This window comes from Catharus ustulatus, chromosome 29, assembly GCF_009819885.2.
Source record: "Catharus ustulatus isolate bCatUst1 chromosome 29, bCatUst1.pri.v2, whole genome shotgun sequence".
In the NCBI taxonomy this organism is placed as follows: domain Eukaryota; kingdom Metazoa; phylum Chordata; class Aves; order Passeriformes; family Turdidae; genus Catharus; species Catharus ustulatus.
Genome location: NC_046249.1, coordinates 3,707,307 through 3,725,984, shown reverse-complemented (window position 1 = coordinate 3,725,984; position 18,678 = coordinate 3,707,307). Strand labels below are relative to the sequence as shown.

The 18,678-nt window shown below is 47.1% G+C and overlaps 1 protein-coding gene across 1 annotated transcript; it reads right to left on the bottom strand.

The window, feature by feature from the left end:
• Positions 1–2,978: 2,978 nt before the first annotated feature.
• Positions 2,979–17,475, bottom strand: GNA11 (G protein subunit alpha 11). The gene is made up of 7 exons (XM_033082190.1): positions 17,313–17,475; positions 13,042–13,226; positions 11,889–12,043; positions 11,034–11,162; positions 9,717–9,846; positions 8,802–8,955; positions 2,979–7,283 (listed from the first exon to the last, which is right to left on the bottom strand). Exons 1-7 carry the CDS (start codon positions 17,446–17,448, stop codon positions 7,093–7,095), a joined length of 1,080 nt encoding a protein of 359 aa, XP_032938081.1. The 5' UTR covers positions 17,449–17,475; the 3' UTR covers positions 2,979–7,092.
• Positions 17,476–18,678: the final 1,203 nt, after the last annotated feature.

The window sequence follows — 18,678 nt, the reverse complement described above, 5'->3', positions numbered from 1 at the left end:
GTTTAGGATTTCATTGACAAAAACACATTTCTGGGGAGTGTTTGCCTTTCCTTATGCTCACTTCTGCCCAAAGGTGACTTGTCAGAGGCCTTTCCAACATCTGTGGCAGCACTGGATATGAAACACAAGGCCAAAGATGGGAAGACTCCAAATATTTTCCAAACCTTATAATTCAAGATGTCTAAAAGTCCCCAGGTCATTCACCTGACTAAGAAAAGCTGCAGCTGAGCAGAGCTACCCGTGGTTTTTGCTGTGGGTGATGTTGCACAAGGAAAGCACCTCTACACATTTCTGCTGAGTTTTTCATGCCCAGAGTGCCCTCTTTGGGTTGGCAACAGGGTGTGTTCTTCAAGGTTCTGTCTCTAAACAACTTTCAAACTCATAAAAAAAAAAAAATTACCTCTTGCAGTTTGGAAGCAAATTCATGGCTGAGCTGAGGAAAGACACCTCTTTCCCCCAGGGTTCTTTACTTTATAAATCATTTAATCTGCTGTGAATCAAGGGTTGCAAAGCTGACATTGAGCAGAGACCTTTTCTATTGAGGCTGCCAAATCCTGCCCAGAAGAATTTCCCAGTTCTCATCCTGCATCTTCTGTGCAAAGAGCCTGTCACCCCTTGGAGAGCTGGAGACAAGGCCTGAGTCACTGGGAGGATGGGAACCAGCAGAGCAGGAGAGACCTGTCTTTGGGGAGCTCCATAAAAACACCCTTTATTTCCATGGCCAGGAGCTACAGATACCGAGATGAAGGGAGGAGCAGCTCCAGGAGCAGTGCACAGGAGTGGCCAGGGACAAATAACAGCACAGGGGTGCAGAACAGCCCTGGGCAGCAGCTGAGGTCCCTGATGAGCCACATCCTCACCCAGCCCAGCAGCTGGGCTCACCCAGAAGCTTCACACAGCCCAAGTGTGGAGTCTTTGTCACACAGTCCAGCCACAAAAACTCTTCAAAAGCCATGAGTTCTCCACCCATGGTGATGATGTTACAAAAATTGCTTGTGGAGGTTAAACTTCCTGGTCAGGCTGCATGGCAGGAGATAAAGCAGCTGGAGGATAATTATACCAAACTGGTATCACTGGGAAGGCACACAGGAAACAGCCTGGGTTAGAACAAACCCTCACTGAGCCCAGGGCTCAAGGAGCTCTTGACAGAAATGTTCCAACAGCAGCTGCCACCCCACAGGCCAAGCTGGTCCTGAGCTGCACATCAACTTCAGAGCCCTGTGTGGGATCTGGATAACACAGGAGAGAAGCCTGAAGTAGAGGAGGGAGGCTTTATAATCCTGCTTTATAAATTCCACATCATGGACTCATGCTGGACAGGCACTTCCCTCTCTTCCCAAGAGGGCAAAGGGAATGCTCAAAGGAAAGAGCTTCCTCCTGCTGGGAGGATGATGGTGTCCAAGGACAAGGCAAATCCCAAACTTTGTCTTCTTTGCATTTTTTATTGCACGTGGGATATTTTTAACATAAAAATAATGAAAATTTCTTTCCTTCGTGTCTGGTTTACCCCTGTGCACAACCCCGAGGACCTGCTTTGGTGCTGGCAGGGACATCCAGTGGCCAGGTTTAAAGTGATTTGCAGCACTGCCACAGCTCCAGTCCCTGGGCCAGCTGCCCTTATCAGGACACTCCCCTGGCCCACAGCCCAGCTCTGGCAGCCCTCTTTGCTGAGTTCCTCCCTCTGGAGCAGGCAAAGGAATTCTCCAGGCAGTGGCAAGTGGCCTCACGACACAGCCTCCCGTGTTCCCAAAGCCACCCTTGCAGGATGGGCACAGGATTGGAGGAGCTCACAGGAGGTGAGGAGCTCTCTGCGCTGCTGGAACTCTTTTTTCAGCCTGGGCTGGAGTGGTCCTTGGGAAAGCAGCAACTGTGAACCAACAGCTGCCTCCTTCCCTGGGCTGCTGCAGCCTCCTGCTCCTCTGCTGCCACACACACCTGGAGGCTGCAAGAGGCCAAAGCACGAGGCCCTCACAGCCAGCTGGAAATACTGGATGTTAAAGGCTTCTTTTTTTTTTTTTTTCCTTGAAGAGCCCCAACTTGTTGCTTTGCTTTATTTAAACAGAGCATGTTTGGCTCTTTGCAAAGAGCAGCACAACACGTGGCTCGCAGGGAGCTGACACGAACAGGGAGCACTGACACTGCTCCCCAGCTGCTGAGGAGACAGAACCTCTGAGAACAGCAAAAAAAACTCACCCAGAACCAGAAAAATGATAATTAAGTCCTTGCCAATGCTCTGGCCACCAGGCCACTTTTGCCTTCCTGGTGGGAGCCAACAAAATGTTTCAGGCTGCCCAGGAGCTGCAGTTTCACCTGTGCTAAGTGACCTTGAAGGGAGCAGAACATCCTCAGCTGCAGCTTCCTGAAAACACAGGAAACCTTTACATAGAGGAAATTGGCCATCTCTACCCACTCCCAGCTGATTTAATGCAACATTCCTGGAGAATGAGCCCAGAGAAAAGGAATTAAGCTCGAGGAACTCCATCTCAGGAAATGGCTTTGTGGAAGTTTTTACAGTCATCCAGCCCTGGACTCCTTAAGGGATGATTTTAAGCCGTTTCATATTTCAGTCCACGTTTCTAACAGGCAAGACTGGAAGCAGTTCTGGTCCCACCAACATTCCTGCTATTGGCAACAGATATCCTGCTTGGAATTGTGCCTGCAGTGGGCTGACACCAGAGCAAGAGGCAGCAGCAAACAGCAACAACTTCCCTTAGAAATCCTACTCCAAAATCCTGGGAAACTTCAAATCAAGATGCTACCATTGCATCCCTGCACCTTAAACCCCCAGTCAGACCCTGCTCACACTTCAGAATTATTGATACAGTGCATTATATATAATTATGGTGTATTATACCTTTTATTTACCAAAACATTCTTTGTTTCTGTGCCTGATTTTCTGACAGGAGGCAGAGGTGCAGATCCCACAGGGTACCAGGGAGGAGGAGACAGAAGAGAAGAAACACACACACAACCACCACGGCTTTTAGGAACAAAATTTATTCCAATTTCAAACAGAGAGTTTATTTCAGGAGAAAGATATGAAAATCAATTTCCATCAGATATTTCTGTAATAAGCGTGTTGCCCAGCAGTCAGAGTGGGATCATTCCAAGAAACAATCACACTCCTGGACTGGAATGAGACAGTTTGGAGTCTGAATAGATCCTGACAGTGGGCATCTTATTCAGAAACTCCTTTACCCTACCCTCTTCCCTCCCCGCCCCCCAACACGCACAACAATACATGCATTGCAAATGACAAGGTTTAAAAACAGCATTTTATATAGTATTCTTTTTAAATAGGATAATGTTTAAATTGTCTTAAATCAGGATCCTATAATATACAAGTATAACCAAATAATTTCCACCACATTGGCACTTGTAAAGAGTCTCTGGCACTACTAAAGAAGGGGCATTGGCACAAACCATACTCTTAAAAAACTGGGTGCTGCATAACACACTTTATCTCTGCTGGACTCTAACGACCTGGGCTCTGTACAGGACAATACAATGGTCAGCACACTCCGGAAGTACTTTTTTTTTTTTTTTTTTTCCTTTTTTTTAAATTATTTTTTTGTCTTTTTTTTTTTTTTAAACCAATAAAACACATGAAGAAAAACCATAATTGAACGCAAGGCCAACATTGCTAGGAAGCAACAACAAGAGACCAAAGAATCCAACTCGAGGAGAAGGGGGAGGCAGGAAGGGCAGGAGCTGACACGCTGCAGCTGGAAGGGGCTTTTGCTCACCAGGTAGCCAATCCACATGGAATGGTGCAAGGAAAAGGGATGGTCCTCTGCTCACTGACTTCAAGTTTCAAACTAGTTCAAAGTGTGTTGGTTTCTTCAACAGAACAAAGATTAAAAGTGCACAAGGAGCAGAGGTTAGCAAGGAGACTAACTCCTCAGACTCTAGATTCCCTACAACAACCCAATTTTACCTCTCTTCTGAAAGTCACTCTCAACCTGCAGAGGATTCTGACAGGCCTCACTTTCAGAAAGTTGATACAGGCAAATTTGGTTTTAAGGTTTGGCACTTTTGCAAGGGCAGGCGTTCGCCAGCCAACAGAGACAGGAGCCAGTTCTGCAGGAACACTTCACTGGCCAAGCTGGAGGCACACAAGCAGCTGCTTACTAAGGAAAGCACGTGCTAACACTGGTATCTTCTCACATGATACAGTCACAGACAGCTCCAGGTGATGTGTACAGGTCTGACCCATTCCTACCCCAAGCCAGGAGGAGGCTTCAGGAACCACTGAGAGCCACTGAGCAATGCTCAGCCCTTCCCTCCCCACCCCGAGCCAGTTCTCAGGCCAACAGCTACCCCAAGCAGGTGCCCCACAAGGTACAGCACATTCCCTAAATCCTTGTGCCCACAGCCTGCCACAGGTGCCTGCCACGATGCAGAGTCACTCTGCAAGAGACAGATGCCAAGATCCCTCCTCCTGTGCCAGGGCAGCAGCTCTTAAAGAAAGGGGAAGGTACAAAACAAGACGAAAAAAGTTTCTGATTCAAGTGGAAGTACCACCATCATTCACCTTGGAAAAGAGAAACTTCTGGGAAGTTACTTTCCAAGAACCTGTGTATCTCAGTGCCAGGCTCATTGCTGGCAACAGCTGTAGTGTGAACCATTTACAAAAGGATCACAGAAGCGGAAGAGGCTGGTGCTGCCGTCTGCTTCAGAGGAACAGCACTTAGAATACATGATTATAAATTCCTCTTTATAAGACAATTTCTACAAACTGGATCAATTTGGCATAAAGACGAAAAAAAAAAAAAAAAGCAGTAAAATTGATGCAAAGCTGTCTGACACATGGGAATCCCTCTCATTCCTCCCAAGGGTTAAATGCAGTCCAGAGCACGGCTAGTCTAAAAGAGATGCTATGTTTCCCTCAGCATCACCACTCAGACTGGCTCTTCAACTGTTGGTCCCATGTCTACTGTTCCAACTTGAGCTCTGTAATCACTTGGAGCTGAGCTTGATTTGCTCTGTAGTGCTCTGAGCACACAGAAGCTTCGCTCGGCTACTCTGGAAAATGAGGGACCTATCAATAGAATTATTCAAAATTATGTCCCTCCATAGTTTAGTGTTCTAGATCAAAGCATCTTAAGCATCTCAGATAGTTAGATTTACTCTTACAACGTTGTGCAAAACACTGATGTAGTGCTCTGTCTACAAAAGAGACAAAATATCAACAGCCCCCTTCAACAGTGCAGCTCGTTTTGTCTTTTTTCTACTGGCAGCCTTCAAGGGGGCAATCTGGTTGATCCAGAGAATTTGGACCCAATGCTACTCGTTGGAATTGAAACAGAAGCATCAGTGATGGCTGACTGACACACGTGCAGGTGTGGCTCACATCTCCTGCTTCCCACTCTCTCTCTCCCTGCCTTGCCAATGCACTTCTTTCTCCCAGGCTGGCAGCAGCCCTTCAGCACCTTGACTTGCCTCAGCTCCTGGAAAATAAAGCTCTCCTATGTGCAAAGGCTTCATCTCCTCCTGCTCAGTGGAGATTCAGGTGGTGCTCAGAATCCAGAACCACATCCATTCTGCCTTCCAGCAAGTGCTGCTGCCTTTCTTCTCCTCTCCTGCTGCACCAAGTGCAGCCAGGGCAGGGCTGTCTGGATTCTGCAGCAGCCACTGCTCACAATTAACCACTGCTAACACAATGACCACAGGCACCCTGCAGCAAGGATGTGTGCAAGTCTTCCAAAGAGGATCCCACACTCCTCCAAAGAGGGACACAGCAGAGAGTGCCTCAGGGGAATGCATGAACAGGAGAGAAAGAACTGCTGCTCCCTCCAAGAGTTATCCTCAATCTCCCCAAGTAAGAATCCTACCAGACCCTGTCATCCTCCAGCTCTGGTCCTCTCTGAAACTCTGCAAGCTGGACAAGGCTGAGGAATTCTTAAAGTCATTCACACACTGGCACAAAATGCAATAAAACAAGGCTTGATTGCTACTAGGCAGCAAGAAAAGACCTAGAGGATGGCACAAGACTAAGGTTTTCAATCCAGGCAAAGTCTGATGTTCAAATGCCACAACCACTCAGTGTGCTTTTGGTAACTGCTGCATAGAGGTTGCTCATTGATGTCAAAAACTCTACCCAATAAAACAGTTCCTCTCTGCAGACTGAGCCTTGTGCGCACACGGCCACGCGCTGTGGTGTGGGTGGGATGTGTTTATGTGTGTGGAAAAAAAAAAAAGAAGAAATAAAAATTAAAAAATTAAAAAAAAAAGAACAATTACAGTCAGGCACTTCCCCAGGCTCAGCAGCTATTGCTCCAAGAGCTTCCATCATTTGTAGTCCATGAACAAAATACAGCAACACATAGCAAACTATGTATAGAACATCAATAATTTAAAAAAAAAATCACAGTCTCCATACCTTTTATAATTGATAACAAAAAATTACTCAGAACATATAAAGAATGGAAAAGTGATGGCTTCTTTTTGTTTGTTTGTTTTGCCTTTTTCTTTTTTTTTTTTTGCTCAACAGTTGGAGAGCAATCGCTCCTCCCCAACATTTCATCACAGTGAACCATGGAGCGTGTCCTGGGGAAGGGAAGGGAAAGAAGGAGGGGAAGGAAGCAGGATAAGCAAATTACACCAGAGGCACCCTATAGCACAAGGCAAAGGGACCAGTAGCATTCTGCACTCCCACAGTCCAGTGAATTCACAATCTCAGCTGGAAAGTGTTGGGGATTTTTGTTTTTTTCTACATATACCATGGGAATGAAAGGGGGAAAAAAAAAAAAACCAAAAACGTGGCTTAGCAACAAAGGAAAGATCAAGATGAGGCTGCCTTAGCTGCTTGGCAAAAATTAAGAAGTAAGCAAGGTGCTGAAGAAATGAGGCATATCCCCGTTAACTGTGACATAAAAGCAATTTGTTAAAAATATGAAATCAACTACTCTGTGGACAGAGACATGAGACTCCAGGATAACACCGAGCACTTGCCACTCCACAGATCAGACAATTTGCAATCATTACATCATCAAAAATTAAAACTTTTTTTTTTTTCCTGTCATATTTAAAATTTCATTTTTTTGTCTTTTCTTCACAAAGAAGCCTCTCAAGGGGCAAGAGTAGAGCAGGTCAAACCAGGTTATACTCCTTCAGGTTGAGCTGTAGGATGGTGTCCTTGACAGCTGCAAAGACGAAACGGATGTTTTCTGTGTCTGTGGCACATGTGAAATGGGAATAGATGATTTTATCACTGTCGGGATTTAAATCCACAAACATCTTGAGGATGAACTCACGGGCTGCCTGTGCATCCCTCTGTGGGCCTGCAGCAAACAGAGACACCAGTGAATGGATTCACTCCCATGCATCCCCCAGATCCATCAACTGATCCAACAGCACCTTTTCCTATGGGTTACAGAGCTTTAGAAAGAAATTAGGATCATTTATGGGGTAAAAGTTCCAAGAGCTGAAGTGTTTCATTCTTTTCAGCAGTTTAACCAAATCCCACAAGGGCACTGGGTCAGTTCAGACCCTGCTTTGGAATTCAGACCTGGGTGGGAGCATCCACTGGCCAACAGTGGCAGATGCTGGACAGACACCACTAAATGCTCTTCCATGGAAATGGGGTGCAAATTTCCTCCTAATACACACGTGGATCTCACAGGCTGAAGGACACAAATGTGTATTTTGGAAACAAGGGTTATTGCCAGTCAAAAGTACAGTCAGTCTGATCCAGCTGGTCACCTCACAGGAGCTAAAAATGGGAATTTTGGCCAGGTTTTAATTCCCATTTCTGACAGATCTCCAGAAAATAGTCACCTACTGCAATTTCTTTCACAGGATTTCTGTTGTTGCATGGCAAACACCATCTCTTGAGAGCAAATCTGATGGGCAAGCTCCCACTTAGGCCAGCAGCACCCCTGAAGGAGCCACTTGTAGGGAAAAATGGAAGTACATGACACCCCTGAAGCTGGGATCTGTCTCCAGCTGTAAAGCTCCATTTGAAGTAGGCATTGTTTGGGCAGCAGCTCCTCAGCCATTCCCAGCCTGCTGGAAAAACTTGTTGCTCCCATCAGAGCTCCAAGCAGGAACTCCAGATGTGGGAGGACAACTAAACAAGAGCAATTTCATCGGTCCTCTAAAAGATGAAAGCTGTTTGCAAAATGGTAATTCTTCCTTTACCTCATATTTTTAAAGCAAATAATTACAGAATTAATAAAGCATGGCCAGAACAGTGTTGCCTGATCTCATTCTCCACCACTTTATTTTCAGCCCTGTACAGATGTGCTACCAGCCAGCTTTGAATGCACTCAACTGAAGAGCCTGAAATAATATTTTGGCTAAGGAGTTTTGTTGGGAAATTCTCTGTTTCACATAGATATTATTCTCCCACAACTGCAGATGGCACGCTAATAAGAATTTCAAGCTGCAGGAAGATTTTTTAGCACCATCATTTGAATAACTTGGGTATTTGACCAGTCAGTTTCTCAAAACAAAGACTCAAGTCACCTCTTGACTAGAGGGTTAAAAGGTCCAGTACCAGTAAACTGCTATGTTTATGAAACTGGATATTTGTACAAGTTAGACTTCCATTGTTTAATACTTTGCAGTGCATGTTGGAGGGGGTAATTCTTCATGTAGGAGAGGCTCATTATTTGATCATCCTACCAGATTCCAGTTGTCTATGCAGATATTTTTGTGATATTTTCTTATTGCTATAGGCATTCTTTCCTCAATTAATGTTTTCTCCACTTCTAGATATGAGTGTTCTTTAAAAAACAAATAAGTTTTAACCAAATCACCTCCACCCCATCAAGTGTTCCCTCTTAAAAGCCACTCACCATCAAACTCTGGGAAATAGTCAACAAGGTGGGAATACAGGATCTTGTCTTCCAACAAATCTTTCTTGTTGAGAAAGAGGATAACAGAAGAGTTTTGGAACCATGGATAAGTTATAATGGTTCGAAAGAGAGCTTTACTCTCTTCCATCCGGTTCTGAAATCAGAAAAAGAAAGCCCTGTTTTCACAGAGGAGCACTAAAATGCCTTTCTGCTGCCTGCACATCCACTCAGATCTGTAGTAATTCAGCATCTCAAACATTATACACAAAATACTTCGGCCCCAGGTAGATTCTGGTTCAAGCTGGATCAATAAATGGAAAGGAAATGCAAAATCTGAGGGACTCAAACTTCATTTATTTGCCAAGCCTTTCACATCAAATGACTTAAAAGTCATTTTATGCTTTAACAGTCGTGTGAGAAGCCTGTCCAATGATACTTTGTGAGCATATTTTGTCTACTAGAAAAAGGACAACTATTGTTATCTAATAGCAGGCTTTTAATCTATTAGCAATTGCCAAAATTCAGATTTGCACGTTCAAAGAGTGCAATCACCTCAGAAGACAGCAAAGCCTGAAGTAACCCAGTGCAGGAAGGGGAAGGGGTGATTTGAGAGCACTTGCACAGTGCTTTCCATGGCACAAGAGACTCTGCAACTTCAGATAATTTCATTTTTCAATTCCAGATGAATTGAATGCCCTCTGCCTTTTCCATCCTCAGGGACATCACGACCCATGGAGGCTCATGCTCCCTTTGCAACAAGAACTGAAGGCCAAAACCAATAATAGCAGCTAATCCAGCTTGGCACCAAGCACCTGGGTACCAGCCTTCCAGAAACTACAGACATTCCTCCCTCTTTTCCTTCCTTCCTCCTCTCCTTCCTCCCTCTTCTCCTTCTGCAGAGTTCCCTTGGCTCACCTCATTATCCGATTCCACCAGAACTTGGTCATATTCACTAAGTGCTACTAAAAACATGATGGAAGTCACATTTTCAAAGCAATGGATCCACTTCCTTCGTTCTGATCTTTGACCTCCAACATCCACCATTCTAAAGAAGAGAAGTACATAGAGTATCACAGAGCTAGCTGTAGTTCTCTGAATGCAAAGGAGCAGCAAACAATGAGAATTAATTTAGTTCTTTACCATTCCAGTTAATCTAGCACACAGATGTGACAGTTATCATCAGCCTGTTAACAAAACCAGCAAATTTACAAAATAACCTTGTCCACAAATACACCAAACTAAAAGAATGGCCACGGGTGAGTGATGCCAAATTCACCTTTCACCATTTTTGTTGCATTCTGCTCTGGTTTGCTCAGCAGCAGACCTGAGTCTGAAAAGACAAGTCCTTCAAAACTCTGTCACATGAGCAAACTATTTTTATTTTTAATTAAAGCACCTGCTTGCCTCAAAGCTTCTCCCCCACCCAAATCTTTCTTTAGTTGTTACACTTTTGTTGGAATGTGCTGTTTAACAGGCACACACTTCAGCCTCTCAGTTTCAAGTCCAACCTGTACAGTACACTGAAGTTATTCAGGCACTCACCTGAAGTGCCACACATGTGGTTCACCTTTGATAAAATCCTACACCTATTCCCTAGGCCAGCAAAACAGAACAGGGAGAGGAGACTTCTGCATTCCTGTAACCAAATGGTTTAAGAGACAGGATGCAGGTTCCTTTATTCCTCTCTGGCAATGCCACATTGTGGTGGGGAAGGGCAGAGAGCACCCAAGCACCAGAGAGAAACAGGAATATTGCTGTGTTCAGCCTGGTCATGCCAGGTTCAATTGCTGGCTCAAGCCTGCAAAGACCATCTGTTGCTGCAGCAGCACGGGCAGCAAGTTTTGGTGCCACCCTGAGAGCACAAGGTAGGCACAGAAAACCAGCTCTCAAGGCAGGTGCTGGGTACAGGGAAGAATTTCTGCACAAAAAGTGTCAGCCCTTGGTGGCTCCAGCTCTCAACACTCACAGGTCACTGTTCCAGCCTGAGATGGCAGCAGTGCAATCCTTCCCAGGAAGGACACCAAGATGGTTCCCTGGGTTTGAAGTGTCACTGATTCAAACGCAGATTCAGTTTTCTGACAGCCAAAACATCAGACCAGCCCAATTAGAGGAGCACCCATCACACATCCACTCAAACCACTGGGACACACTAAAACAACCCAGAACTTCTCCTTCCTGAAAGCATCTCCCTGCTGCCTCAGTTGAGCTGTAACATGAAGACACCTCCAGTACCTGAAGATAATATTCTCTAGGTCAAAGGGGTACTCTATGATCCCGGTTGTAGGGACTCTAACCCGTAGCACATCTTGCTGAGTTGGTAGATATCCTGGGGTAGCAATACGATCCACATCGCTGAGATAGCTGCAAGCAGGACAGTGGAAAAAAAAAATAACAAAGAAAAAAGGAAAAACTACCTTAGGTTGCAGCACATAAATATATAGATGTAAAAAATGCTACCTGAAGGCTTTCTGCAGCGTAATGAGAAAGGCAGATGTTGTCTGAATTATTTTAAATATGGTGTGGAAAACTAACAGAAAATATTTTTGGGGAGCAGTAATTCACCAACCAGGCTCCTTGGAGGATAAACAGATACACTAAAAACAACTTTATCAACTCTGGATGGAAGTGGGGAAGACAATCTTTACTACAGAGGGAGTTTAACCACAGTAGATGCTTTATGTTTCAGGCTCAAGTCTCATGTGAGGTTTTCTTCTTATAAATGTAGAAACATACACTTATTTACTTATAAATGTAAAACATCCCCTGTACATTGCCAAATTTAATGGATTTATAATTAATAAAATGTGAGTTACATATCCACTTACACCTGTAGGCCAAAGACAAACCTGAAGAGGAAGAGCAGCAATCCTGCTGCCCAAGAGGCAGGATCAACACAGATGGAATAATTCAGACCTCGGGTACATCCTGAAGCAGATGCATGAACACCCTCAACACCCACCAGAATACCTCATACTCTCAGGAAAAGCAGCAAATGATAAGGAAATAAACTCAGGACTTCAATCAAAACAAGGTGGACAGGTATAATTTGTTAGACCATCACTCCCACCACAGTGATTGTATACTCACTATTTAGCTGAGTCAGAAAGTTGATATTCTCTTCTCCTGTCATAACACTCTTGTATTCCAGGGTCATTCCACAATGTTTTAATTGCACTTACATATGGCTGCTCAAATGTCATGACCTTTTCTACATCCACTTCTCGGATCAGCACTGCATTGGCCTGGAGATTGAAAAGAAAAGAGAGAAAAAGTAAAGAAAAAAATATCTGGAGGGCATAAAAACATCCACCCTACAATGGCTAAGCAAAGGAAGGACCACAGTAACTACCACAGCCTGTGGTGTGTGTGAGGTGATTATCCCAAAATCAAAAACCAAAGTGAAGTTCTGCACAAGTTATAGTAAGCAAAAGTTGGCAGATTTTATTTATTAGAACCCCTCCATCATGCCTAACATAAAGCACAGGCAAAGCTTTCTCACACTCTGCCTATTCTCACCACAGACAGGAAAGGGGCACCAACCAGTCCCTACAAACTATTACTCAAAATCAGCTCCAAGACACGTGTGACCAGTTACATAAAATACAACTGCAAAATATTAAGGATACTAAGCACTAAAAAAAGCAAAATACGCTAAAAAAAACCCAAAAACAACGTTTTCCTAGCATGCCCTCACTCTCACTGTCCTCCCCCTCAAAAAGATAAAATAATTTAGATCAGATCTGTCTAAAATTAATTCCTGATCCTAAAATCAGTATGTTTCTGTGGTTGAGACCAAAATTCTTCACGAAAGGTTTGTATCCTTGATCAGTAGTTATCAGAAAAACAGAAGGATTGCAGAAACAGGGGTAACTACCAGCATAGGTCTGTGTCTTTTGGGTCCAGCACATATTTTGCCAGCTACAAGTTCCAATAAGAACAGCAACACATGAAAAGAAAATGCCAACATATTTAACAACCCTGAATCCTTGAAATGAATTTAAAAAAAACCTCCTCCTATCCCTTCCATCATATCTCCCAATCCCTTGCTCCCCACACTCACCAGGCACACCAGTGCACCAACCAAAGTTGCTCTATCCCTTAACACAACCAACTATCAAGAAAATGTCATAAGAAGTTTATAGCAAAGAGCTCAGGGAGGTTGAGGTTGCAATGCAGAAAGACACAAACAAGAAGTCAAAATCCTCACTGACTAAAGACTTGCAAAAAGTGAGAAACTTACCTTGTTCTGTTCATATTTGTACAGAATCTTCAGCGTTTCCATGGCTCTTATCATAGACTGCATGGCAGTGAAGATGTTTTGGTACACCAGCTTGGTGAAGCCTTTTTTGTCCTCTTCAGAGTAGCCTGAGCCATGAATTATACGCATTTGCTTAATGAACGTGCTTTTCCCACTCTCCCCAGTGCCTACAGGATGGAAGAGAGTGAGTTAGGAGCCACCAGGAGCAAAGCCCAGGACAGATGAAAGCTCCTAGCACTACATCCAAGCACACACAGCTCCCAACCCCCTTTTTGTCACTTCCCAGACTGGTAAAAGACAGCCTGGATTGTTCATCCCTGCTACGAACACGGCAGCGTGGAAGGAAGACACCTTGTCCTTTCCAGCAGCCTTCAAAAGGAGTTCTGGTACTTATTCCAAATCTCACGTTACAGCCACTCCCACACGTCCTGCGTCAAGAGGCCCTTGCCCGTCACACCTGACCTATTCCCAGATACTCCAGCAAGATGCTACAACCAGCCAGGAAGGGCCTGGACACACTCTCAAGCCAGCAAAGTGCTACAGACCCACACAGCAGAGGAGAGGCACAGTAAACAGCAAATTTTCTTTTGTTCTAATTTAGCACAAAATGCTCTTTGCCTTATACACGATGTGTCTTTTCACAGGAAAGAACCAAACACAACAGGAAAAAAAATAAATCAACTCTAAAGCAGAACGGAGCTCAAGAAACTCTTTGCTTATCCATCTGACACGAACAACCCAGGCAGCACATCTGCCTTGTATCCCAAACTGCTGTGCAGAGGTTTAATGCTCAGGGCTGAACCCAGAACCCTGAGTGTGGCAGGATTCCTGCGATCCTGCTCTGGATGCGAGGGAGTTAAAAATGGCGTCTGGCAGGGAGAGCAGAGTAGGCCACTGCTCCCAGCTGTCGGTGCCGTGCCTGGGTCCCCACGGGCTGCAGCCTGCTCAGCAAGGCCACTGCTTCCTTCTCTTCCTTCTGTCCCAGGTTTTACTGCCGGGCTGGAGCAGATGGGAGGGCAGGACACAGCACAGGGCAGCCCTTGCAGCGCGGCTTCCTGCACCGTCACTCGGGCAGGTCCTTCCACTCCCACATTTATGGCCCCACAGCAGTGTCATTCAGCGTGTGAAGGCCACCAGACGATACCAAAGGACAGTGGGAACTTTCTAACAAAGTGAGTGGGAAAGGAAAACGCCATCAGACGGCATGCAGGCAGTCACAGAGCCTTGCTAAATTCACAATTTGAATGGGACATCCCCAGTGACATCTGCCCCGTGCACACAGACCTCTGTGGAGGGGACACGCAGGCCAGGTCCCACTTGGGATGAGATTACCTCCACACTTCATGAGCCTAAATGAACATCACTACATTTCTGTGCAGTGCTTTTGTTCAACCTTCCAAAATTTGCTATCATTATGATAAAAAACCCACACCTCTCTAACGAAGTTGCCCAGCTCACCTGACTACCGAGACCAAAAACCCAGAATCAGTGATACAAATCCTTTTGACTTGTAGTTAAATGCTGGCAGAGCCCAGGCTCTCCCCACAGGCACCACTAGATCCTCCTCACACCAAGGGAGAGATGCATTCAGACATGATCTCATTCATCCCAATACACAATTACTACTCGCATGTAGATACTCAGTTACTCATTTTATCTTGGTAGGCTAAAAGACAAACAAATAAAAATGCTCAGATAAAAGCAACAGGCACCTAACTAGAAGCAGAATGTTTGAAATTAACAGCCAGAGCTGACAGAAATCACGTCAGCACAACCAGAAATTAACTGTAGACACTATCAATATGCAGCAAACTATCTCCATCTTGAACACAAAGGTGCACCCCGAGTGGGGAAAAACTGGAAACTGAGATCTTTTGTGGTTTCTGTCAGCGTGGTGAGAAATACTTCCTTGTTTTTTACCACAGCGACCAAAACTGAGAGGGGAAAAAAAAAAAAAAAGGTGGTGCTTCAAAGCATTTCAATGATGAAAATAAAAGAGAAACCTCAACAGCAGACCTTTGGTTGCTTCAGAACTTCAGAGGTCAAACACAGACTCTTCCTGTCACTCCATCTCCGCCCTTTTTTGGTTTGGGGGTTGGTTTTGGTTATTGGTGGTGGGTTTTTGGTTTGGTTTTTTTTTTTAAAAAGGTACCTTTTGCTTTCCCTGAGGCACAGCACTACACCAGCAGGTTACAAGCTCTGGTGGGCAAGATCTACAACTCTCAGGGCACAAAACCCTTTTTAAAATGATAGGAGATAATCTGAATTCACTTCTTCTGCCAACACGTGAAAGCAGCAGAGTTTACAGTAACTTCCTAATGATCCCCAGTACCTCATGGGCTCTTGCAAATACATTGCTCAGTCAACAGTACCCCATGCTTAATCACAATTAATTTTTGTACAAAACATCCTCCCCACCCAGAAAAACACAAATTACTACCTTGTACCAGATGGCAATGCCCAACACCTTGAATTTCTTATTAACAGGTTCATCATTGATTTGCAATGTTATTCTTCACCTCAATTTCCTGTTTTAGGCTTCAACAAAGTAACTGTCACCAGATGTAGTGACAAGAAAAATTTAACAGTTTCTACAAGGTGGAAACTCCCTCCACACACTCAAAAATTTGGAGATTTTGGGAAAGCCCTCTCACTAAAATCAATCATTAATACTTGTGAATATTAGAACTCCATAGAACAGAACAATACTGAAGAAATCCCTGCAAGCAGCAGTTACACCAAGGAGGGAGAACACAGGTTACCTGTGCCAGCTGAAGGTGGGCAATGTGCTGTGTCCAGAGAAAAGCATCCTGCACACACTGTCTACACCTAGGAGTGTTGCTTATCCAATAATAATCACCCTCTGTTTGTTTTTTTAAGCTGATGCTGAATCTGTATCTTTCAGAAAGGATTCTTGAGCAATTTGAATTATTTCCAAAGTGAAATCTTTAGATCCAGTGGGATCTTCTTAACCCAGATCTATCCTATAGCGACAACCTATTTTGACACAGCTGCTTCTGTGGGACTGCTTTTAGGGAAGCATGAGAGTGAGGGACACCTTCCCTCCCCTCCAAGAAACCTTACAGAAACTGCCACAACATCTCCCAAGAGCAGAAATGTGAAGCTCTCGATTTTACCTTCCACATGAAAGACAATACATTAATTGTGAAGGATTCAGAGAAAAGGGAAGCCCTGGCCTTTACTTGCCAGTTATCACCAGGCACCAGTGTTGGTACTGGAGCCCTCCAAGGGGCTGGGCACACACAGCCTCCCCCCACTTCTGCAAAGTGTTTTGGTTTTATTTTTTCACAAGGGTCAGCCTCCTTCTTTAGCTGGACCTTAAATGGCTTGTCAACAGATCCATCAGATCTGTTTCAGATTTCATGTTAAGATAATAATTCAATTTAAAAAATCCAAGACACAAAGCAGGATATATCTGACACAAGCAATGCTAGAACACAGTACACATGAAGAAACTTCAGTTTAAATTTGAGGGCTACCAAGGCACGAACATCAAACTCGCTGCTGATGGAGGTACATGCCTGCAGGTCTCAGTTTGCAACTGATTACCCAACCCTTTAAACTCATCCAAACACGGCACAGTTACCCATCTGCACAGGGAACACTACTGTTTCCACCCCAAGACCTAGATTTTTATGGCTGCACAGGTGATCTCCACCTCTGACCACCACAGGCATCTTCTCACCCAACACACAACTCGTGAATTGCCATTGCCCCCTCCAGAACCACCACACCGCTCCCAGCCCTGCTGCCTCTCCCAGGTCTTGCCCCAGGGGAAACTCTGTGGTTCACGAGCTGCAGGCCAGTTTTTCCACACACGTTCACCCAAGGCCCAGGAGTTCATCCACAATCCTGAAAAGCACCAACTCCATCAGCGCATTTCCACACGCTAACGAAGGCCAGCACACTCCCGAGAATCGTTTCCTCCAGACAAATTTCACGCGCCCCTATGCGTGCCCGCCTTCACAACCAGGAATTTCAGCTACTTAGTTCCTGGTTGTGTCAAAACCCATTTTGACAGCGAACGCATCACAAAATCAAACAAAGGGCAGCCAATGAGGCGGCCGCCCCGCACGGCTCGGGAGCGGCCCCGAGCGCCGGGCTGAGGCGGGGATGGCTCCCGCCGCTTCCCCGCCACACCCGCTCCCCGCCCGGCCCGGCCCCCCGGACCTGCCAAGCCCCGGGCCGGGCCCCGCGGCGGCCCCTGCGGCCGGACCGGCGCCGCTCCTCACCCAGCAGCAGCAGCTTCAGCTCGCGGCGCGCGTCGCGCTTGTCCCTCCGCAGCTGCTTCTCGATCTCGGCGTTGATGCGCTTCGACTCCTTCACCTCGTCGCTCAGGCAACAGGCCATCATGGACTCCAGAGTCATGGTCGCGTCGCGGCCGGGACGCCCCCGCCCACCCCCCCACCCCCCCGGCACCGACCACCGTTCTCCGCACGGCCGGGAGCCCGGCCCGGCCCGGTCCTGCGTCCCGCGCCCCCTTCCCTCCCCACCCTCCCGCCCTGCGCGGCGCCGGCCCGGCCCGGCCTCGCCCCGGCCCCGAGTGCTGCGGCCGGGCCCAGCGCCAGCGCCGCCGCCGCCGCCCCCGCGCCGCTCTCGCCCGGCTGCGCCGCCGCTCCCTCCGCACGGCTCCGCCGAGACACCGACGAGCCGGCGCAACCCAACCCGCTGCCGCCGAAAACAAGCGCTGATTGACAGCGGCTGAGACCAATGGGAGAGCGCGGCGCGCAGCGGGGCGGGGCCGGACGGGCGGGACGAGGCGCCGCGGCCAATCGGAGCGCAGGGTTTGGTTGGCCGGTCACGGAGGGGGGGGTGGAAGGCGCACGGACGCGCGTTCCTGGAGCGGGGCGGGGCCGCCGGGCATTATGGGAAGGTGGCGGACTGGGCGGCCGTGGCGGGGCGGGCCGGGATGGTACCGGACCCTCCCGTGACCGGGCGCGGCCGGGCCGAACGCAGAGCTGCCGCCTCTCCTCGCCCTCTGCGGGCCCGCGGTTGGGCCACGCCTGGCGGGTAGGGCCTTGGCGGCCGCTGGGGTGGCGGTACAGCGCTGCCCGGAGCGGGCCAGGCCCGAGCCTTGCGTGGGACCGGCCCAGCTCAGCCCGCAGACCCCGCAGCGCGCCCGCCCAGCCCTCGGTGCCGAGCAGGGAGAGGCTGAGGCCGAGCCGAGCCGGCCCTGCCCTCCGGGCTCCGGCCGCTGCCGTGTCCCACCAGACACACCGAGCCTGCCGGCTGAGCTCTCTGGGTGCCACCTCCGAGCCCTCCCTCGCTCTCCTTCTCTCCACACAGGGGGGTCTCAGAGCTGGCTTTATCCCAGGTTTCCTCATTACGTCCTACCAGGTGCTTGTTGACCTGTAGCAGGTCCTCAGCCAGCAGTCTGATGCATGCCCTCCATGCCACAGCCTTGTGTTTGTACTTCTGCTGCCAGCACAACTTCATTTGTGAGAGCAGCCCCCTGTGCTCTGTCAAACCTATCCCAAGCAGAGTGCCTGCCACCTGGACTCTCCACACACACCCTTCTTGCAAACACCTGTGGTTCCATACCTCTCACCCTGCCTTGCCCGAGGTCTGTATCTAAACAGTATTTTTGAAGCTCCAAGA